The sequence below is a fragment of the Ranitomeya variabilis genome, chromosome 2 (genome assembly GCF_051348905.1).
Source record: "Ranitomeya variabilis isolate aRanVar5 chromosome 2, aRanVar5.hap1, whole genome shotgun sequence".
NCBI classification, from domain to species: Eukaryota; Metazoa; Chordata; class Amphibia; order Anura; family Dendrobatidae; genus Ranitomeya; species Ranitomeya variabilis.
Window position 1 is genome coordinate 574,545,334 of NC_135233.1, and position 22,883 is coordinate 574,568,216.

Here is a 22,883-nt window from a genome sequence, read left to right on the forward strand (position 1 = left end):
TTCATCAGGCATAGAAGCTTCATGAGGAAGAGCCCTGAGTAGTCTCAAAAGCGTGTAATTTGTTACCTTTTAATGACCAACTAAAGACGAGGACTTTAATATTTTTCTATCTACTGGCCAACATGGTACAAAGATATATATTTTTCCTGTATCTGAAGGTAAATATTAATTTTGCCTCTGACTACAACTGATTAATACTGTAGTCGAAGTATGGTCACTGAATAATGATGGGTAATAGAATTCTTGTTTGTAAATGTAGGAGGTTATACTTCGGTTATACACAGTGGAAACCTATATACACCAGCTATATATACACGTAAATAAAAAAAATAAAAATAAAAATAAGAATGAGAATACAAATATTACAAAAATTATATATATAAAAAATATATATTACAAAAAATACATACTTTTTTTACAATAATCATATTTAGTGAACTAAAAAATAAACATTAATGACCAACAACGTTATCTATCATTAAATTCAGCCCTTCAGGGGCCAAAGTGCCCAATTTAAAAATCCAATAACTTTCTATATTAATGAGACTTTGTTTGAGAAGTCATACTTCATACATCATACTGACCAAAGAGTCAACTACATCATACTGACCAAAGAGTCAACTACATTATACTGACCAAAGAGTCAACTACATCATACTGACCAAAGAGTCAACTACATCATACTGACCAAAGAGTCATCTACATCATACTGACCAAAGAGTCAACTACATCATACTGACCAAAGAGTTAAATACATCATACTGACCAAAGAGTCACCTTCGTCATACTGACCAAAGAGTCACCTTCGTCATACTGACCAAAATTGTCGTAATAGATAAAATAGTAAGCAGCACACCAAACAAGACAAGGAGAACAGAATATACTACACTGCAGATACTGTATTATAAATCAATTTTAAGATTTGTGAATCTAAACTTAAAATGCATATACTGTATTTGGATTTATAAAAAATAAATAATTTTGAATATAGACATAAAATGTTTTAACCCTTTAAGTTTTCTGCTTTCAAGCCACACGAGGGCAGTAAAGCACAGGATTCTGCACAGTTTAAATTCCCCTCCTGCTTTCTATTATAAGCGGAGATTAACAAACAGCCGATCAGGACTACAAATTATGGGTTCCCATAGCAAAACTTTATATAGACCACCCTGCATGTGGTTACTATTGACTTTGGCTTATATATTACTTATGCTATTACAAGCGTCATATTACAGTCTCAAGCATCCCAGTAAGCATTACCAAATGGGATGGTCAGCCTTGTTTATTATAACTTTTGCTCACTTCTTACCCCTTGTACTGAACTCTAAAACAACAGTGGTAATACTGTATATGTAATATTGGGTTACGGTAAGGACCTCCAGCTTTCCTGTATACTGGTAAAATCGTTTTATCATGTGCTCTATTCTTGACTACAAAGATGACACTGAATACATTTGCTGCGTAGTACAAATATTCCCCTTAAAAATTGACACTGGTGCAGATTTACTATGCGTAATGCTACAGAATTTAATTAGCGATTTGGACACTTTTTTCATCTCATTCGTCAAGGAAGCATGGCTTACCAGACAGGAGTATGATTAAGTAAAATGTTAAAAATGTTTATTTTGGCACAAAAAATAGTCTAAAGTAAGGCAATTAAGAGATAGTATTAAGTTAAAACAAAGACGCTTAGAGATGCAACCAAGTGATCATCCAGAATAAGTCAGGGTGATAAATTTTGCATCCAGTTTAATTTTAAGTAGTCTTTGATGGGGCACCATGGAAGCAGTCCTTGATAAAGATGCGGGGCTATTGAAACAGTCTGTGAGGGGCAGTATATGTAAGAGGAATTATTAACTGTGAGCCAGATGGATAAAAAGCAGTCTAGAGAGGAGGAATCATGAGAAGAAATCTTTGAGAGAGTAAGAACACGGTGGAGCAGTCTGTGAGCGTGGAGGAACCGTAAGGAGCAGTCTGTGAGCGAGAAGGAACCATGAGGAGCAGTCTGTGAGCGAGGAGGAACCGTGAGGAGCAGTCTGTGAGCGAGGTGGAACCGTGAGGAGCAGTCTGTGAGCGAGGAGGAACCGTGAGGAGCAGTCTGTGAGCGTGGAGGAACCGTGAGGAGCAGTCTGTGAGCAAGGAGGAACCGTGAGGAGCAGTCTGTGAGCGAGGAGTGAATAAGATCGCCAGTCTTGATGAATTGGAGCCAAAGCGTCTCTTCAAAGTTTTTACCCAATGTGAAATTATAACAAAGAAAAAAATAAAATAATTACTTACCTTCTGTAGCGACATCTTCAATTCTCACGTTGTTTTTTTGTGCCATGTACCCCAGTATGGAGAAAATAGCAAAGCCAGAAATGAAGCTCGTCACACAGTTCACGGTGCTTGTAAGTAGAGCATCCCTATAATAAGAATCATAATACAGATGTAAAATTTGTTCTTTCAGATGTTTAGGCAAATAGTAATGGCTGCAGTATAATTATATAGTACAAATAGAAGGAGAGACACTGAAACTGATCCACGGAAATCTTGATCCACTTTGTGCCAAAGTCACCATTTATGAGGGGGTTGTAAGACACCATTTCTTTCTATTGTAGTATTCATTGACTTTTTTCCCCAAAATTCTTTAAAATTACACATTTCTTTCTTGAATTTTGCATAAAATAAAAAAAAGCTCATTATTTTTGTCTTTGACCTGTTGCGACTTTTTAGCTAAAAAAGTAACACGTTTTGCTAAATGCCGCAAAATTTTCAAGCATACGTAAATACTACATTTGCGACTTTTTAAAAAGTTGCAATCAGCCAAAAACATCTGGAAAACAAAAACCCTGTCCACAATGGCACAAATTAAAAAAAAAACAAGCTAACACATGTGAAATAGATTTAAAGAAGAATTAAATTAAAAACAGGCAAAAAAAAACACTAAAAACTAGACAAAAAAAATGCAAATACTATATTGAATTTTGGTGTGTTTAATTTTCATACAGGGAAGCTCCAGTTTTGAAAGTTCAGTTGTCTTTAATAAAGTTGCCATTCACCATTATGCAATCACTGTATAGGAGTATTATTACGGTAGTATTATTGGGCACTGTTCAGGAGTATTATTTGGCAATGTCTATTACAGATCAATTCGCGGGACTCCATTCTAATGTCCAGGTCAGTTGTACTTGGTGGCTAGATGGGAGGCCCACAAATGTCTTACCTTTCGACATCCCCGACTCTGCATTTTGTCAGGGCTGGTGCAACACCATCTGTAGGACGTGACACACAGATGACGTCGCACCAACCCTGGCTGATCAAAAAACGTGCTGGGGATGCTGCTTAACAAGAGATTAGCGGGCGTCCAATCAAGCCGCCAGGTCCCACTGACCTAGGCCCTGGAGCAGAGTCCTGCGAATCGATCCACTCATCTCTAATAGACATTGCCAAATAATACTACCATACAGTGCCCATTAATACCACCTTCATTATATTCCCATACAGTGATTGCATAATATAGTGAATGGCAAATTTTTCATTTGCGCCTAATTCTTCTTTTATTTTGCATCTGTTTATGTAATATTTGGATATTGTGTAGTTATATTACCATCACTATAATATTTTACACTGTATTGCAGTATTATTTTGCATTCTAATGCTGATTTAAGCAATTCGTGGCTGCATTTTTACAAGTGCTGTGTTATCATTAGAGCTATGAACAGCGCCAACAAGCAATTTTATCACTAAGGCTATGCAGATCTTTTGTGTCCTAGTAACACCCCTGAGAAATACCCAGAAGATCTAAGTGTTTGCTGAGATAGATTAACCTTCTATGTTACTGTGCGTTGGTAATACAGCAAAATGATGGGTGCACAAAATGACAGAGAGCCATCAATTTATGAAACTGGGGGAAAGTAGACCATAAAAATAGACCAAAATGAATGTTGATGGACTTGTAGTACTGGAGGCAGTGCAAAGAGAAAAATTCTCTAAAATAGTAATAGTGCTGTATGTGGCTACAACATTGCAAATGATCAGTCAAACACGTTTATGGAACTCATAAAAGGAAAAGCTAAAGCGCTTAAAGCTTAAGTTCTTGCAATGAAATATGGTCTTCAAACCAGAAATGATACATTAAACCTAATCAGGCTCTGGAAATACAAATGTTTTATTTCCAATATATCCCTCAAGCAACCAGACTAACATTTTTTGTACCTGAGCATCACCAGATGGAGTTGACTCAAATCTGACTGACTACGTTTTTCTGTGACATGCAATGGAAAAGCTTAATTTTACTAAAATACATATCCTGAAGGAGAAAGAGAAGCAGATCACGAAGTTAAAATGTGCATCTCCAAATGGAGTGCAGACCTCATGATACTTCAGGAGGTTATCAAAGGAAACATCCAAAAACAGTTTCAGATGCTCGTCCCAACTGATAAAATTAGACATAATTTTTGAGATAAAAGAACATATGCACCTTTTTCATTGAAAAAAAATGTAAAAAAAATTATCAGTGCAGTCAAAGATTAACGCTGTTTAGTCATGCCAGTTTTGCCTTTTGCGACATGTTGGCTTGTGAACCTCCTCCTAGTTCAGAGCTAAGATGTTCCTTGTGAAGCATACTTTCTTTCCCCTTCAGATTTTTCAGTTCACTAGACTTTAGCTTCTAGAAAGTTTGTGGCATGAGTCTAGGATAGGGGTACGCATCCTGTGTCTTCGGGGGCCACATGCAAATTGCGATACTGTTTTGTTTGCACCCATCAATCTGAAATGCTCACCTTCACAATGGTGGTACGGTGGAACGCACCAAATATAAATAAGAGACAATATAAGATGCGTTCGCAGTCCGGGGTCCACCGTGCAGAAAAGACAGCTGCTGCTCGGTAATGACAGACTATATCGTGGTATTAAGAGAAGACACACACGGGTTAGCTTCACCCGGTATGAAGGAAGCGAACCCTGTTGCGTCACAGGGCCGCGATACCGCACAGAGAGCGCAAGCAAGGAGTCACAGAACTCTGCCAAGACTCAGGGTAAGAGTCCCTCTAGACCTCTTGCGCTCGACACCGCTACAGTGGTGTCAGGAGTAAACTAAACTTAAATAGATTTAGCACACTGGATGCGCGCAGCACCACTCTGGCGGACACCACTAACCGCCCTAACTAGAGACTGGAAAGCGCACTAGTTGCGCACGGTGCCGCACTGGCTAGCGCTGCTAACAGATGCTATAAGATCGTGCCTTGTGCTGGATGGCACTAACTGGCGCTAGACAGCTCCAACATTCATCAATACTAGGAATGGGTATGATTCGGAGCTTTCACCATAACAGGCATACATCCACAGACACACAATTACTGATTTATACTAGAGCAATGCCCGTGCGGGCCATGCGATCCTTTTATAGCTGTAGCTCTCCAGGACTTTCCTAGTGATCCAATAGGAGCCGCTACAGAAGCTGAGCATTTGACTCCCGACCTCCAATGACAGGTCGACACGACCAAGCGCTCAGTATCAGCTGGAGCCAGACTCTGGGATCGACGTCTCTGCTGGAGCTGGAGGAGAATGGGAGACCGCACCGGATATGGTTCGAGATTCCCCCTGTGCAGCGGCGGGAACTCGACACCCAACACATGCATTCTCCATGTTAGGCTGGGTTCACAAAACAGTTTTCTCTCCATCCGAGAAAATCTGTCAGATTATGCTAATCAGACTCTGGTCAGCATGGGATCCTATTTTCTTGGAAGTAGAGCAAAAGAAAATCTCCACTTTCTCCATGCAGTCACTCCATAAAAATCGAACCACACTCGGATGACATTGGATGATTCGTTTTATTATCACAGTCTCAGATTTGAATGGCCAAGTGCCATCCAACTCTTGGAGGTAAATCATGCATGCCACAATTTTTCTCCTTGGACCACTAGAACCAAGGGAAAAAGTTGTACATGTGTGCTGCCTCATTCGATAACATTGGTCCGAGTGTTATCCGATATTTTGCCAGATAGCACTCAGACCACAAATACTGTCAAAAATACATCACCCTTAGGCCAGGGTCACACTTGCGTGTGCATTGCGAGAAATTTGTGCGAGTCTCTCGCATCAATACCTGGCACTGCCACCGGCACTCTAGACCGGAGCGTTCAGCTGATTGTATTTCTATACAGCCGCAAGCTTCGGTCCTGAGTGCCGGCGGCAGTATTGATGCGAGAGACTCATGCGAGTTTCTCGCATTGCACATGCAAGTGTGACCCCAGCCTTAAAGAGAGGAGAAGAGGCACACATCTCAAGAGCTGGCTTGGGTAAGTACTAATGGTTCACTTTGGTACCACTATAAGATTTCAGGAAAAAGGAGTTTTGTTTTTTTTTAGGTACAGAAAATCCCCCTAGATGTTTTCTTTCACTCCTTTCACAAATGACTCCCTTTACTATTAACACCATGATCGATAGGGTAAAATGTCACCTAAAACTAAACTGTAATGTGCAAAACTCTCCCAAAACTTACAGAAATTGAGCAATAGATCTACAAATGTCTTGCTTCAACAAGCATTTCAGAGCCACTCGGGAGCGATGAATCAGGAATTTTACAATAAAACCTATGTTCCGAGCATGACAAAGTCATTAACATCTAATTCTTATGCCCTCTTCTGCGACTTCGCCAAGCTTTTGACTTAGAGCTTGAGAAGGGATATACAGTGTGTTCTTAAATTATGAAGACATTGTCCAGGGATAGCTCGAAACCTTTGAGCTTCCAGACTAATTAGACGCTGCGCTTTGAACAACCGATTTAATGGTTTTCAACGTGTATTAAAAATGTTGAGTCCATTTTTCTAATTCCTAGATGGAATTTGAAGTATCCAAAACAGACCAAAGACTGAAAGGCAACAGGATACCCCCAGGAGGCTCAAATACAAGGAGAGAATCCATGGAAACAAGTACTAGATGAGAAATTAAGTGGACACACTTTTGCATATTAGAATTTTACAGGCCGACTGAACTTCAACTTCAGGAACATTTGATCTACAGATGGTTTCTGTGTATGAAACCAGATCTCCTAGTCACCAGAAGTTGCCCGTTTGTGTGATTTTCCAGACCTTAGTTTTCAGACATATAAATATGAAGACAAAACTCAAAAATTAATACTTGAATTTATACGAACATTAGTGGTCCTCCCTACTTATTAATCCCTAGTATTTTCTGCATGCTCCTAGCAAGTCAATCTTGTGGAAATAAATCCTGCTAAGAAAAAGGGTTAATCTCTGGTTGATCAGTTATATCTTTGACTGGTGGCTGGCTTAAGCCTTCTCCTAAGGGTACCGTCTCACTATACGATTTACCAACGATCACGACCTGCGATACGACCTAGCCGTGATCGTTGGTAAGTCGTTGTGTGGTCGCTGGGGAGCTGTCACACAGACCGCTCTCCAGCGACCAACGATGCCGAGGTTCGCTGGTAACCAGGGTAAACATCGGGTTACTAAGCGCAGGGCCGCGCTTAGTAACCCGATGTTTACCGTGGTTACCAGCGTAAAAGTAAAAAAAAAAAAAACGTACATACTCACCATCTGATGTCCGTCAGGTCCCTTGCAGTCTGCATCCCGCTCTGACTGAGTGCCGCCGTACAGTGAGAGCAGAGTGCAGCGGTGACGTCACCGCTGTGATCTGCTCTCACTTTCCGGCCGGCAGTCAGTCAGAGCGGGAAGCAGACGGCAAGGGACCTGACGGACATCAGATGGTGAGTATGTATGTTTTTTTTTTTTTTACTTTTACGCTGGTAACCACGGTAAACATCGGGTTACTAAGCGCGGCCCTGCGCTTAGTAACCCGATGTTTACCCTGGTTACAAGCGAACGCATCGCTGGATCAGTGTCACACACAACGATCCAGCGATGATAGCGGGAGATCCAGCGACGAAAGAAAGTTTCAAACGATCTGCTACGACGTACGATTCTCAGCAGGGTCCCTGATCGCTGCTGCGTGTCAGACACTGCGAGATCGTAACTATATCGCTAGAACGTCACGAATCGTGCCGTCGTAGCGATGAAAATGCCACTGTGTGACGGTACCCTTAGACAAGAGTGTGGAGGGTGGGTCTGATCTATTGGTGTCCTACTGTAAATAGAAGAGGAGCTGAAGGATTCTGGTGCAGCCAGTTGTCTACAGCTAGACACAGAACAGTGATGATGAGTAGAAGGTTGACATGGTTGAGTTCCTGAGACACACAGAATTTTCTTTAATGTTTTTATTTCTTTAGCTTTATTATTTCTCAGATTGTATTCTACTATAACAAATAAGAGAATCAAAAATAGGAAGAGATTAAGGGGGAAGGTTCTGGGATATTTTTTATACATTTTTGCGTTTGGTGTACTTTCAGTATCAAAGCCTTTAGTAGAAAAAGCAAAACTTTTATTTTCCTAAAAGCAGACATAAAATAACCGAAATGTTCCCCATAACAACAATGGGGTCCTTTTGTTGCCATTTGCATCATTTATGTACGGGTTCCATTTTTGACATTTTATTTGCTTCTCCCTCCCTAAAATTAGAACAGGCAAGTGAAACATCAAAACATAAGTGTGAATGTAGCCCAACGTATTTTCGGAGACAGAATACTCCCAAAGGCCTACTTCACATGTCCGTATAAAACACGTGCATGAAAAAAACTGTACCAATGTCATCAGCGTTTCATTCAGAAGGAAGCTTCTGCTGTACTTCGTAATGATTAACACAGACAGCATATAGATGGTACAGGGATAGTATCCATGTGCTGTATGTTTTTTTTCGCAGTCCCATAGACTTGTATTGGCCTTTGTCATCCATGCTGCCAGAAAAAACAGACATGTCTCCTTGAGGTTTGCACGGTGTAGGCATTCACGCTCTCAGGTGGCCACTATAGTTCACATAGGAAACGGATTTGTGTGTCAAAGCAGTGTGAGGTTTATTGAACTTCATAAACTTCTAAATGAAACCAGCCTTTTTCCAGCATGCACTGTCTAACAAAAATCACACTCATTTTCCAGTAAAGGCAAAGCAATTCAGGTCCAGCTTTAGGCTCAGTGAGCTCACATTCACTGGCGACTCAGACATGGCTGAGCTAGTCCCAGTTAGGTCAAACAAAATGGCTATAGTCCATAGTAACCACTGATACTTGCAGTATGGTGCACACGGGCTGGGCAGTCTCCTCTCAGAGGGATTCTGGCTTGCCTCTCTCCAGCTCCAATATGAATCCACTCTGGTCAACTTTCCCCAGCTGACTGACCAGTGAACACATGGCCTGGCTCTGGTCATAGCTATCCAGGTGCACCTAATCAGAACCTTATGTGCTTGGATTTAACCCTAGCCTACCTGGCTTTCCTACATCGATAGCAAGGTCCATGTAAAAACTGACATGTGAGCAGCCACGTAGGTTATAATGGGTATATATGGGATCCATAAAAAAAATATGACACACATCCTGGAAACACCTCATTCAGATGTCCAGGTTTGTTTACATAAGTAAAAATCTGGTACAAGTGTCATCAGCGTTTTGGATCCAAGGGTTATCAGTGTTTGGTCAGTTGTCAGTTTTTATCATCAGTGTTTTTCACATATGAATAAATTGCTAAGCTTCCGCTATTCATTGCAATGTTAATCACGAAGAGCACATGGATTGTAGACTGTGCCACACATGTGCTATAGGTAATTTTCGTGGTTTCACCGACTTATTTGGGCAATTTTAATCCATGATGCTGAGAAAATACAGACATGTTCCCATGACTTTTTTGCTTGGACTAACAGCTACTTTGTGTGTGGACTGCTTTCAAAGAAGTTCTTACTATATAAGGAGTTGCTTTCGGTGGGAAACTTCATGTTATACGCTGGATTAATGGGATATTTCCAATTTAGCCATTCATAGTCAAGATGGGAATGATTGATTTTCAGGTACGTTTCGCCAATACTGGTTGTTATTCTGTTATGATCTGGTGACCTTGGAGCCGCATGAAACTTTCCCTGGAGTCGGTGGAACCTGTACTGACCGCAAATCCTGAACTAACATCGCAACTAGAAGTAGCCGTGGGGTGTGCCTAACATACCCTAGACACCTCGACACAGCCGGAGGACTAAATACCCTTATAGATGGAAATAGGAATGCTACCTTGCCTCAGAGCAGACCCCCAAAGGATAGGCAGCCCCCCACGAATAATGACTGTGAGTAGGAGAAGAATAGACACACGCAGGTAGAAAACAGGATTTAGCAAAAGAGGCCACTCTAGCTAAATAGGAAAGGATAGGACAGATTACTAGGCGGTCAGTATTAAAACCCTTCCAAAAATATCCACAGCAGATAATACAAAAAGTTCCACAATCTAACTAAAGACATGGAATGTATATCTGCCACTCCAGAGAATCCAACAAGACTGAGAAAATACTGACACAATCTAAGCTGGACAAGAAAACACAAAGAATAGCACTGAATTGTGAAGCACATAGCATGTGTGCCACAGGAAAAAAAAAACAGACACTTATCTTTGCTGATTTGGCAGAAAGGCAGGAGGAACCAAGCAGAGGTCCAACACCTCCCAACAACAATTGACAACTGGCAAGGACTAATGAATCCTGCATGCCTAAATACCCCAGTCAGAACTGCAATCAGCAGATACACCTGACCAGGACTGCAACTCAGGGGCAACTGCATTACCACATACAACCACCGGAGGGAGCCCAAAAGCAGAATTCACAACAGTACCCCCCCTTGAGGAGGGGTCACCGAACCCTCACCAGAGCCCCCAGGCCGATCAGGACGAGCCAGATGAAAAGCATGAACCAAATCAGCAGCATGGACATCAGAAGCAAAAACCCAAGAATTATCCTCCTGGCCATAACCCTTTGACAAGGTACTGAAGCCTCCGCCTCGAAAAACGAGAATCCAAAATCTTCTCAACCACATACTCCAACTCCCCATCAACCAAAACAGGGGCCGGAGGATCAACAGAGGGAACAACGGGCACCACATATTTCCGCAATAAAGATCTATGGAAGACATTATGGATAGCAAAAGAGGCCGGAAGCGCCAATCGAAAAGACACCGGATTAATAATCTCAGAAATCCTATAAGGACCAATAAACCGAGGCTTAAACTTAGGGGAAGAGACCTTCATAGGAACATGATGGGAAGACAACCAAACCAAATCCCCAACCCGAAGCCGGGAACCAACACACCGACGACGGTTAGCAAAACGTTGAGCCTCCTCCTGAGACAAAACCAAATTGTCCACCACATGAGCCCAAATCTGCTGCAACCTGTCAACCACAGAATCCACACCAGGACAGTCAGATGGCTCAACCTGCCCAGAAGAAAAACGAGGATGAAAACCAAAATTACAAAAAAAAGGCGAAACCAAAGTAGCCGAACTAGCCCGATTATTAAGGGCAAACTCGGCCAATGGCAAAAAGGCCACCCAATCATCCTGATTGGCAGACACAAAGCATCTCAAATAAGTCTCCAAAATCTGATTAGTTCGCTCGGTCTGGCCATTTGTCTGAGGATGAAATGCAGAAGAAAAAGACAAATCAATGCCCAGCCTAGCACAAAAGGCCCGCCAAAACCTAGAAACAAACTGGGAACCTCTGTCGGACACAATATTCTCCGGAATACCATGCAAACGAACCACATGCTGAAAAAACAACGGAACCAAATCAGAAGAGGAAGGCAATTTAGGCAAAGGCACCAAATGAACCATCTTAGAAAACCGGTCACAAACAACCCAGATAACCGACATCCTCTGGGTAACCGGAAGATCAGAAATAAAATCCATAGAAATATGCGTCCAGGGCCTCTCAGGGACCGGCAATGGCAAAAGTAACCCACTAGCACGGGAACAACAAGGCTTGGCCCGCGCACAAGTCCCACAGGACTGCACAAAAGAACGCACATCACGTGACAACGAAGGCCACCAAAAGGACCTACCAACCAAATCTCTGGTACCAAAAATACCAGGATGACCAGCCAACACAGAACAGTGAACCTCAGAAATCACTCTACTAGTCCATCTGTCAGGAACAAACAATTTCCCCACAGGACAGCGGTCAGGTCTATCAGCCTGAAATTCCTGAAGAACCCGCCGCAAATCAGGGGAAATGGCAGAAAGGACCACCCCTTCTTTCAGAATGCCGACCGGTTCAAGGACCTCAGGAGAATCAGGCAAAAAACTCCTAGAAAGGGCATCAGCCTTAATATTCTTAGAACCCGGAAGATACGAAACCACGAAATCAAAACGGGAAAAAAACAAGGACCATCGAGCCTGTCTAGGACTCAGCCGTTAGGCAGACTCGAGGTAAATCAAATTCTTATGATCGGTCAGGACCACAATACGGTGCTTAGCTCCCTCAAGCCAATGTCGCCACTCCTCAAACGCCCACTTCATAGCCAACAACTCCCGATTGCCGACATCATAATTGCGTTCAGCAGGCGAAAACTTGCGGGAGAAGAAAGCACACGGTTTCATCAAAGAACCAACAGAATCCCTCTGAGACAAAGCGGCCACTGCCCCAATCTCAGAAGCATCAATCTCAACCTGAAACGGAAGAGAAACATCTGGTTGGCGCAACACCGGAGCAGAAGTAAATCAGCGTTTAAGCTCCTGAAAGGCAGAGACAGCCGCAGAGGACCAATTCGCCACATCAGCGCCTTTTTTCGTCAAATCAGTCAAGGGTTTAACCACGCTGGAGAAGTTAGCAATGAAACGGCGATAAAAATTTGCAAAACCCCAAAATTTCTGAAGGCTCTTCACGGATGTGGGTTGAATCCAATCATGAATGGCCTGAACCTTAACCGGATCCATCTCCATAGATGAGGGAGAAAAAATAAAGCCCAAAAAAGAAACCTTCTGCACCCCAAAGAGACACTTAGACCCCTTCACAAACAAGGCATTGTCACGAAGGATCTGAAATACCATCCTGACCTGTTCCACATGAGACTTCCAATCATCGGAAAAAATCTAAATATCATCCAAATATACAATCAAGAATTTATCAATATAAGTCCGGAAGATATCATGCATGAAGGATTAAAAAACAGATGGAGCGTTAGTGAGCCCGAATGGCATCACAAGGTATTCAAAATGGCCTTCGGGCGTATTAAACGCAGTTTTCCATTCATCACCCTGCTTAATACGAACAAGATTATATGCCCCCTGAAGGTCAATCTTCGTAAACCAACTAGCCCCCTTAATCCTAGCAAACAAATCGGAAAGCAAAGTTAAAGGGTATTGAAACTTGACCGTGATCTTATTCAAGAGGCGATAATCAATACAAGGTCTCAAGGAGCCATCCTTCTTAGCAACAAAAAAAAAACCTGCTCCCAACGGTGAAGAAGATGGCCGAATATGCCCCTTCTCCAAAGACTCCTTAACATAACTCCGCATGGCGGTATGTTCCGGCACAGACAGGTTGAAAAGTCGGCCCTTAGGAAACTTACTGCCTGGAATCAAGTCAATCGCACAATCAAAAGTCAAAGTCCCTATGCGGTAGAAGGGAACTGGATTTGGGCTCATCGAATACATCCTGAAAATCAGACAAAAACTCTGGAATTTCAGAAGAGGAAGAAGAGGAGATTGACATCAAAGGAACATCATTATGAACCCCCTGACAACCCCAACTAGTCACAGACATAGATTTCCAATCCAGCACAGGATTATGTACCTGCAACCACGGGAAACCCAGCACAATAACATCATGCAAATTATGCAACACCAGAAATCGACAATCTTCCTGATGGGCTGGCGCCATGTGCATGGTCACCTGTGTCCAAAACTGGGGCTTATTTTTAGCCAAAGGTGTAGCATCAATCCCCCTTAAAGGAGTAGGGTTCTGCAAAAGCTGCAAGAGAAAACCACAACACCTGGCAAACTCAAAATCCATTAAGTTTAAGGCGGCACCTGAATCCACAAATGCCATGACAGAAAATGATGACAATGAGCAGATCAAGGACACCGATAACAGAAATTTAGGTTGTACAGTACTGATAGTAAATGAACTAACGATCCTTTTTGTCCACTTAGGGCAGACTGAAATGACATGAGAAGCGTTGCCGATTATAGCTTCTGTCTTGCGTTGTTATCTCGGTCTGGAGTGGAGAGCTGGTGGTTGGAGATTCGTTGCTGGTGGTGTATATTCCTTCCTCTTATTTACTCCTTCCTATATTTGTGTTTATTTTGCCCTGCTGCTATGATCTGGTGACCTTGGAGCCGCATGAAACTTTCTCTGGAGTCGGTGGAACCTGTACTGACCGCAAATCCTGAACTAACACCGCAACTAGAAGTAGCCGTGGGGTGTGCCTAACATACCCTAGACACCTCGACACAGCCGGAGGACTAAATACCCCTATAGATGGAAATAGGAATGCTACCTTGCCTCAGAGCAGACCCCCAAAGGATAGGCAGCCCCCCACGAATAATGACTGTGAGTAGGAGAAGAATAGACACACGCAGGTAGAAAACAGGATTTAGCAAAAGAGGCCACTCTAGCTAAATAGGAAAGGATAGGACAGATTACTAGGCGGTCAGTATTAAAACCCTTCCAAAAATATCCACAGCAGATAATACAAAAAGTTCCACAATCTAACTAAAGACATGGAATGTATATCTGCCACTCCAGAGAATCCAACAAGACTGAGAAAATACTGACACAATCTAAGCTGGACAAGAAAACACAAAGAATAGCACTGAATTGTGAAGCACATAGCATGTGTGCCACAGGAAAAAAAAAACAGACACTTATCTTTGCTGATTTGGCAGAAAGGCAGGAGGAACCAAGCAGAGGTCCAACACCTCCCAACAACAATTGACAACTAGCAAGGACTAATGAATCCTGCACGCCTAAATACCCCAGTCAGAACTGCAATCAGCAGATACACCTGACCAGGACTGCAACTCAGGGGCAACTGCATTACCACCTACAACCACTGGAGGGAGCCCAAAAGCAGAATTCACAACAGTTATCCTACTGAGCTATGTCTTGTTCGTTGCTCAGCATGTTTTCAGAGATTTAGTATTTTCTAAGAGCAGAGTTACAGCACCCAGGAATCATCACTAAATGGTGGTGCTCAGCGCCATACGTTGTCTACATATGGAGGTGCCGGGTGTCAGAACCCCAACTTTGATGACCTATCCAGTGAATAGATCATCATCAGTATTGTGGTGGAAAACCCCTTTAAAAGCAAATTATTCTGATTTTGTTGACAGATCTCTTCTTGCTTACATTCTATGGTGGTCTCACATAACCATGACTTTATAAATTACCTATTTCAAACTTAACGGTAAAAAGTTTTTAACAAGTTATTACCAATCAACAGAATAGGTAACTACTGGATCAGTTGGGATCAATCCACTAAGCTCCAACTCAATCTCTATGGCACTGTACACCACTATCTCTGCCATTCTTGTAGAGATTGAATGGTACTGCCATGCATATGCTCAAAGACATTGGATGAGTGCAGGTTTTAACAGTTGGACCCCCATGATCTATTAGTTATCGCCTATCCTCGTGGAGTCCACAGAAGCCAACATATTCATGCACCACATGGCATAATGGAAAGTGTCTTTATGAAGATGAGTCACATATTTATCTGACATTTAGGGGGTTATGCTTTCGATAAGCCATAAAAATCCCAGATAAGCCATACATGTCCCAGATAAGCCAGACATGTCCCAGATAAGCCATACATGTCCCAGATAAGCCATACATGTCCCAGATAAGCCAAACATGTCCCAGATAAGGCATACATGTCCCAGATAAGGCATACATGTCCCAGATAAGGCATACATGTCCCAGATAAGGCTAGCCTTTTTATGATCCCAGTTTATGCATAGCTTTCCTTTTGCAACTTAATGAACTGTAACTGCAGAAATTGTGACCATTGCCATCAGTCTAATTTTGCTAATTTAATTTACCAAAATGTATGTGCATTATTAGTCTAGAGCTTCCTCTAATAATATCGAAAAAGGTTTCGCTGTAAGGAACCTCAGCTTCTATCAACTGGAGAAGGTTGGTGGATTCTCTCTCTGCACATGTGTATATCCTGTGCAGTGCCACCACTGGAGAAATAAAGCATTACGCAGTTCCTATTGAAATCAGTGAGCTTTTCATGTAATGAATGGATATTCTGGGTCCTCCAGCATAACAAACGCTCTTTTTTGCAGCTTTGTACTTCAGATTACAGATAATATTATGCAATCCCACTCTATTAAATCAGAATTCCTTACCAGGGTGATTGGAAAATAGTTTTCTTTAAAATGGATCTGTCACCAAATTTTACAATACAAACTACATAACTTAATATATAGATCTCTAAGCCCTCATGAGGAGGGTATACTTACTGTGAAAATGTAGGGCAGATTGCCTGTATAACTATTTGAAAGTCCATCTCAACAGTGAGAGAGTACAATTATATTCAGTCTTCATCTATGTAGCCGGAATGACAGCTGCAGCTTGTACTGAGTAGGGTAAGATCTCAGCAGCGGCAGGAAGGAGGGACACTGAGGATTTGTTCTTCAGGTTAGGTGGTTAGAGATTTAGCAGGGAGTAGGGACACTGAAGCGGTTCATTAGGCTAGGCTAGTGAAAAATTTAGCAGGGAGGAGGGACTCTGAGGTGCAGTTAATTAGGCTAGGCAACTGAAGATTTAGCAGAGAGGAAGGACACTGATGAGCGGTTAATTAGGCTAGGCGAGTGAAGATTTAGCAGGGAGGAGGGACACTGAGGAGCGGTTAATTAGGCTAGGCGAGTGAAGATTTAGCAGGGAGGAGGGACACTGAGGAGCGATTAATTAGGTTAGGCGAGTGAAGATTTAGCAGGGAGGAGGGACACTGAGGAGCGGTTAATTAGGCTAGGCGAGTGAAGATTTAGCAGGGAGGAGGGACACTGAGGAGCGATTAATTAGGTTAGGCGAGTGAAGATTTAGCAGGGAGGAAGGACACTGAGGAGCGGTTAATTAGGCTAGGTGACTGAAGATTTAGCAAGGAGGAGGGACACTGAGGAGCGGTTAATTAGGCTAGGCGAGTGAAGATTTACATAGTTACATAGTTATTAAGGTTGAAGGAAGACTGTAAGTCCATCTAGTTCAACCCATAGCCTAACCTAACATGCCCTAACATTTAGCCCTAACATTTAGCAGGGAGGAGGGACACTGAGGAGCAGTTAATTAGGTTAGGCGAATGAAGATTTAGCAGGGAGGAGGGTCACTGAGGAGCAGTTAATAAGGCTAGGCAAGTGAAGATTTAGCAGGGAGTAGGGGCACTGATGAGGGGTTAATTAGGCTAGGCGAGTAAAGATTTAGAAGGGAGGAAGGACACTGAGGAGTGGTTAATTAGGCTAGGTGAGAAGATTTAGCAGTGAGTAGGGACACTGATGAGGGGTTAATTAGGCTAGGCGAGTGAAGATTTAGCAGGGAGGAGGGACACTGAGGAGTGGTTAATTAGGCTAGGCGAATGAAGACTTGGCAGGGAGGAGGGACACTTAGCAGCTGACAATCAGACTAGGTGGGTGTAGATTGGGTTTGAATTAGAAAGGACTATACAGCCATCCTGACATGGATTTTCAGAATAAGTATACCAACTTCATCAGGTATATATATCTAACAATTTACATGTACTATTACTACCTATTTACTTACAATAAGGTATATGCTCATTTTTTGTTCTTGGGTTTTGTCTGTGAAATGGCCACAGTGGGAATGTGCTCATCTTCTCCGGCTCATTTTTTTGGTTTTGCTGTAGTTTATTATACCTTGTACAAACAAGCATTTTGGCAGGCATTTCATCTACGTAGTTTCCCATAGGCAGGTGTCTGAACAGTCGGGCCCCTGTCCTGGTCTGCCCTCATCTTTATTGAGGTCGGCTGATACAAGGTGAGGTTTTAATGCTAAAGACAGGATAGAACCGTCCCAATTTCCATACTCCTTCTCATGATGGGGTGGCATTTAAGCATTTTAGCTCTTATCCGAGTATTATGTTATTTACATGCACTGTTATTTCTCAGTTACATATTTTCTACAGGGAATATGCTTATTTAGTTTTTTTCTTTGGTAGGTATGTAATAATGTATGCAGTCGATATTCTAAAATCTTGTGACAGATCTTCTTCAGTTTAAATTGTAAAGGAAGGAAATTGTAACCTACCTGTAACAGTTGTTATCAAATTTGTTATAACTGGCAAATGCAATGAGAACTCCAAATCCTGCGCCAAGTGAGTAAAATATTTGTGTAGCAGCATCTATCCATACCTAAAAAGAATTGAAAGAAAATATAAGCTACTCACAAACAGAATCGCATCATTTGAATTATGAGCCATGTACTCCTGACATGTCTGTTTAAATGGGTTGTCCACTACCCATACAGACTCTATTGTAATATTCAGACATGTAAAATAAAAAACAGCCTGTATTCCCCTCCAGTGCCAGCACTGTTCCAGGAATGTCAGTCCTGGGTCTCTCTCCCGGCGCTCTCATGACATTATGTCACATGAGGCCTGCTGGCAATCAGTAGCCGCCAATGGTCCACTTCACCCCACGACCTTCAGATAAAACCAACGTCTGGAGGATGTGAGCGAGCAGCAGTTTTCACTTCAAGATGTCAATTTCTTGGGAAGGAAGGTAGGAAGGATGAGAGGCGTGCCCCATTTGTGGTAGCTGATTGGCTGAAGGACTCTTGACATATTAATGTCATGCGAGCCTGGGAGACCTGGAGTCAATGTGGTCTTACATCAGAAATCTTACTTCGGGTGCTTCCTAGAGTAAGATTGTGATGGGCCCAAAGAGGCACACACCACTTTTCAGACATACCTGATTAATGTTACTTAAAGGGGCTGTCCAGGCTTGGGGTTCAAGTCTGCATTCACTTTAATGTGACTCCAGACTTCTGAATACTCACAGCTCTCACAGTGCACTCTTGGGATTCTCCAGCGTCGGGAGCGGGTGGGCACATGTAACTATAGGTGAATTGAGTGAGACAGGACACGACTAGTCCGAATGTGGCTGGAAGTATGCAAATCACATACTTGCAGTCAGATGACAACCCGTTCCCAGCGCCGGAACCGGAGAATTCTGATAGCGTGCACTGTGCAAGCTGTGAGGATTCCCAAGTCTGCAGGTACATAGAGCGATTGCAGACTTGAGCCCCAAGCCTGGAGAACCCCTTTAATGAATCAGGTCCCTCTGACTCCATCACACACACACCACTCATCAAGACCGGCTTAAATAATGTCATTCTTGATTAATCATGGCCAGAGTGTATGAATAAAGATGGTTGGTATAGAGGAAGTAGTTGGCCATGATTGTGAGGAAGTGGTGAATCGATTATTAAAAGACGATAAGAATATAGAACATCTAGAGTACTTCCACAATAGTGATTACGTTGGTGGTTGCATTGGTTGTTTTGCACCAAAATGAATATTTATGTCTGATGGAAAGTCTATGTCTTCAATAAGTATCGAAGATATCGAAGTGTGCTAAGAGAACCATCTTATTGACATTGGCAATAATTAAACAATTTCCTGTGGGAATAACCAAAGGCATGGCAAAATGGCGAGTTTTAAGAAAATTATTTTACAGGAAATACAGTTACACAAGAACAGTGCCTTAAAAAATTATTCACGCCCCGTGAACGTTTCCACATTTTTTCCACATTACACCCACAACACAAAGTAGCAGTTATTTGTGAAGTGAAAGAAAATGATACACGATTTTCTGAATAATGTGACGTGCATTTGCATTAGACCTACGTGTATTCTGATACCCTTAAAATATTGAGTGACCAATTCCCTCCAGAAGTCACATAATTTGTAGTCCACCTGTGTGTAATTTCTTCTCAGTATAACTACAGTTGTTCTGTGAAGGCCTCAGAGGGCTGTGTAAGACTATTAGGAATTAAACAGCATCATGAAAACCAAGGAACACACCAGACAGGTCAGAGGTAAAGTTGTGGAGAAGAGTAAAACAGGGTTAGGTTTTAATGAAACTAGCCCAAGCTCTGAACATCTCATGGAGCACTGTTCAACGTGGAAGGAGCACGGTACAACTGTAAACCTACCAAGACATGGCTGTCTACCTAAACTGACATCTCAAGCAAGAAGTGCACTAATTAGAGAAGTGGTCAAGAGGTCCATGGTCACTTTGGAGGAGCTGCAGAGATCCACTGGTCAGGTGGGAGAATCTGTCCACAGGACAACTATTAGTTGTATACTCCACAAATCTGGCCTTTGTGGAAGAGTGGCAAGAAGAAAGTCATTTTTGAAGGCAAGTCATTAGAAGGCCAGTTTGCATGTAAGGAATACAGTATGTGGAAGAAAGTGCTTTGGTCTGATGAGACCAAAGTAGAACTTTTGGGCAAAATTCAAAACATTACGTGTGGTGAAAAACAATGGTGGTAGCAGCATCTTGACCTGGGGAAGCTTTTCTTCAGCAGGGACACCTTCCAGCAGGACAACGACCCTAAACATACTGCCAGAGCTACAATGGATGGTTTAAATAAAAGCATATGCATGTGTGTGACTGGCCAAGTCAAAGTCAAGACCTAAATCCCATTGAGAATCAGTGACAAGACAGGAAAAATGCTGTTCAGATGCCTCCATCCAATCAACTGAGATAGAGCTAATTTGCAAAAAAGAATGGTCAAAACTGCTAGAGACAGACCCCAAAAGACGTGCAGCAATAATGCAGCAATAGGTGGTCCTACAAAGACTACAGGGGGCTGAATACAAATAAACGTCACCATTTTCAGATTTATATTTTTTAAATAATTAGAAAACCTACACTTCACAGATTCAAGCTACTTCGTGTTGGTATATCACATACAATACATTTAAATTTCTGGATGTAATATAAAAAATTAGGAAAAGTTTACGGGGTATGAATACTTTATTAAGGCACTTTATTTACATTTTCAAAGCTTACTTGTACTTATGAAATCTCAAAAATATTAGAATCAATAGAACAGAGTGACTACAGTATCCGACTACACAGGGTTTGTTTGTTGTCTGTTGCCATGGAGATCCAAACATCTGCATTGAAGCTGTAGCCAGAAGCTTGAAGATTTCCATTGAGAATTATTTTCATAGTTGATTTATATTTTTGGTGTCTTTAGAGACAAGAAAAGGTTACTAAGCTCCTAACCCATGCAATTACAATATTTTGACTACAGAAACTGTTAATTACAACTCTGTCTATTGAGAGATTACCCCAAATTCTAAATAGCTTAGATAGAAACTCACCGTAGATTCTTTTAGTCTTTTGAAGTCTATATGAAGGTATGAACTTACGCCTTTGGAAGACCCGGGCAGCGTTATACCACGTATAAGGAGTACAAATAGCACCACGTATGGGAGTGTTGCCGTTATCCATACTACCTAAAGAGAAATACATGAAGGCGTTCAATAAAAAACGCCCAGGTAGTGCAGGTCCTATCCTGTGGATAGATCATCTTTTCTAACCCAGTGTATGGTGTTTAAAATAAAAGATGATACACTGGGCTAGGAAACAGGCAAATTCTCAGGGAGATCTATGTCCCGCCCATAGATCTTAACGGCTCATTTACATATTAAGAAAAACATGGATTTCTTGGGAATAAAACATTGGATCACATATATCAAGGTATCATTTTATTCAACTTTTTATGACCTGTGCCCATATAGATTTTTTTAGGAGGATAGATCCTTTAAAGAGTCAATCAGGACAACCTCTCAGAGAGGTCTCATGCATAGTCTCAACACCTATTATGAAATGACAGATAATGCTAAATATTTTAAACTTTATGGCAGTTCTAACATTAAAAAGAATCTGTCAGCAGGTTTTTCCTATGTAAGCTGAGAGCAGCATGATGTGGAGGCCGAGACCCTGATTCTAGTGATGGTCACTTGCTGGGGTGCTTGCTGTCATTTTGATAGAAACATAGTTTTCTCTGCTGCAGATCTAGCAGAGCTTTGAATGCTGAGCTGTGTATAACCCCACCCACACCTTTGATTGGCTGCTTTTCTGTGTACCCTGTATACTGAGAGAAAGCGGCTAATCACTGCTGGGGCGTGGCTGGACTAGGAGGCATGAGGCACCTAGTCCTGTAGTGATAATCTCCTGGTGATTTTTCCACTATCCACCCACTTTAAGAATCAATTCACATTCACATACTTTGCCCGACGTCTTCACTCCTTTCCAGAGGCTGAAAAAAAGTACTATAAGAACAGCAACCAGGCAAATCGTTAGCTGCCACCGTGGTTGTCCAATGTTATGTAATCCAGTACTTTCATGTACATGCAGCACCCCACGTCTATGGGAACAGATATAAAAAAAATGCATCCATTTGTAATATTTTTTATATTCCGTACATTAAATTACATGCCATATATTCTTCTAGGTAATATTATTACATTATAAATGTATTTTAAAGAAGAGCCAACATTATGTTTAAAAATGGTAAAATAAATTAAAATATTTTTTTTAGTTTTGGGATCATTACTGGATCCAGCGGAAGTGAAGAAAAACCATTCCAGAGAAGAGTTACAAGTGGTATTTCAACTGCTAAATGTTATTATAGCATATCAGTAGGATGTAGCGTGATATTCTGCTCCGTGGAAATCCAACCACATGTTCCACCTGACTCCTGAAAATCCAAGTCTTAAAGGATGTCTTACCATCTTCATAAATGGGTATTGTTGGATAGCGCTTGTAAATACATGTACGTTCTTGAGATATTAAATAATTTTCTTCTGTTTGCAACTGAATTCCTTGGATACCGACCACTGCTGATAGACAGCAGAATATGTACAGTGCTTACAAGCTCGTTTCTATTGAGCTTATAAGCACTGTTGTAATGCTGGCCAATATTTTTGGAGTGCGCCATTACGCCCTAATCCTGGCCATCTTCAGTGCAGTGCTTACAACATAGAT

At 41.8% G+C, this 22,883-nt stretch overlaps 1 protein-coding gene across 2 annotated transcripts in view; it reads right to left on the reverse strand.

Moving 5' to 3' along the window:
* Positions 1-22,883, reverse strand: part of SLC6A2 (solute carrier family 6 member 2) — a 145,148-nt gene that overhangs the window by 28,741 nt on the left and 93,524 nt on the right. For both annotated transcript variants that reach the window (XM_077288259.1, XM_077288258.1), the window contains 4 exons: positions 22,125-22,263; positions 21,215-21,349; positions 18,127-18,230; positions 2,278-2,402 (listed from right to left, as the gene is read on the reverse strand). In XM_077288259.1, coding sequence (XP_077144374.1) covers positions 2,278-2,402; positions 18,127-18,230; positions 21,215-21,349; positions 22,125-22,263 — 503 coding nt within the window. The remainder of the gene's footprint in view (positions 1-2,277; positions 2,403-18,126; positions 18,231-21,214; positions 21,350-22,124; positions 22,264-22,883) is intronic.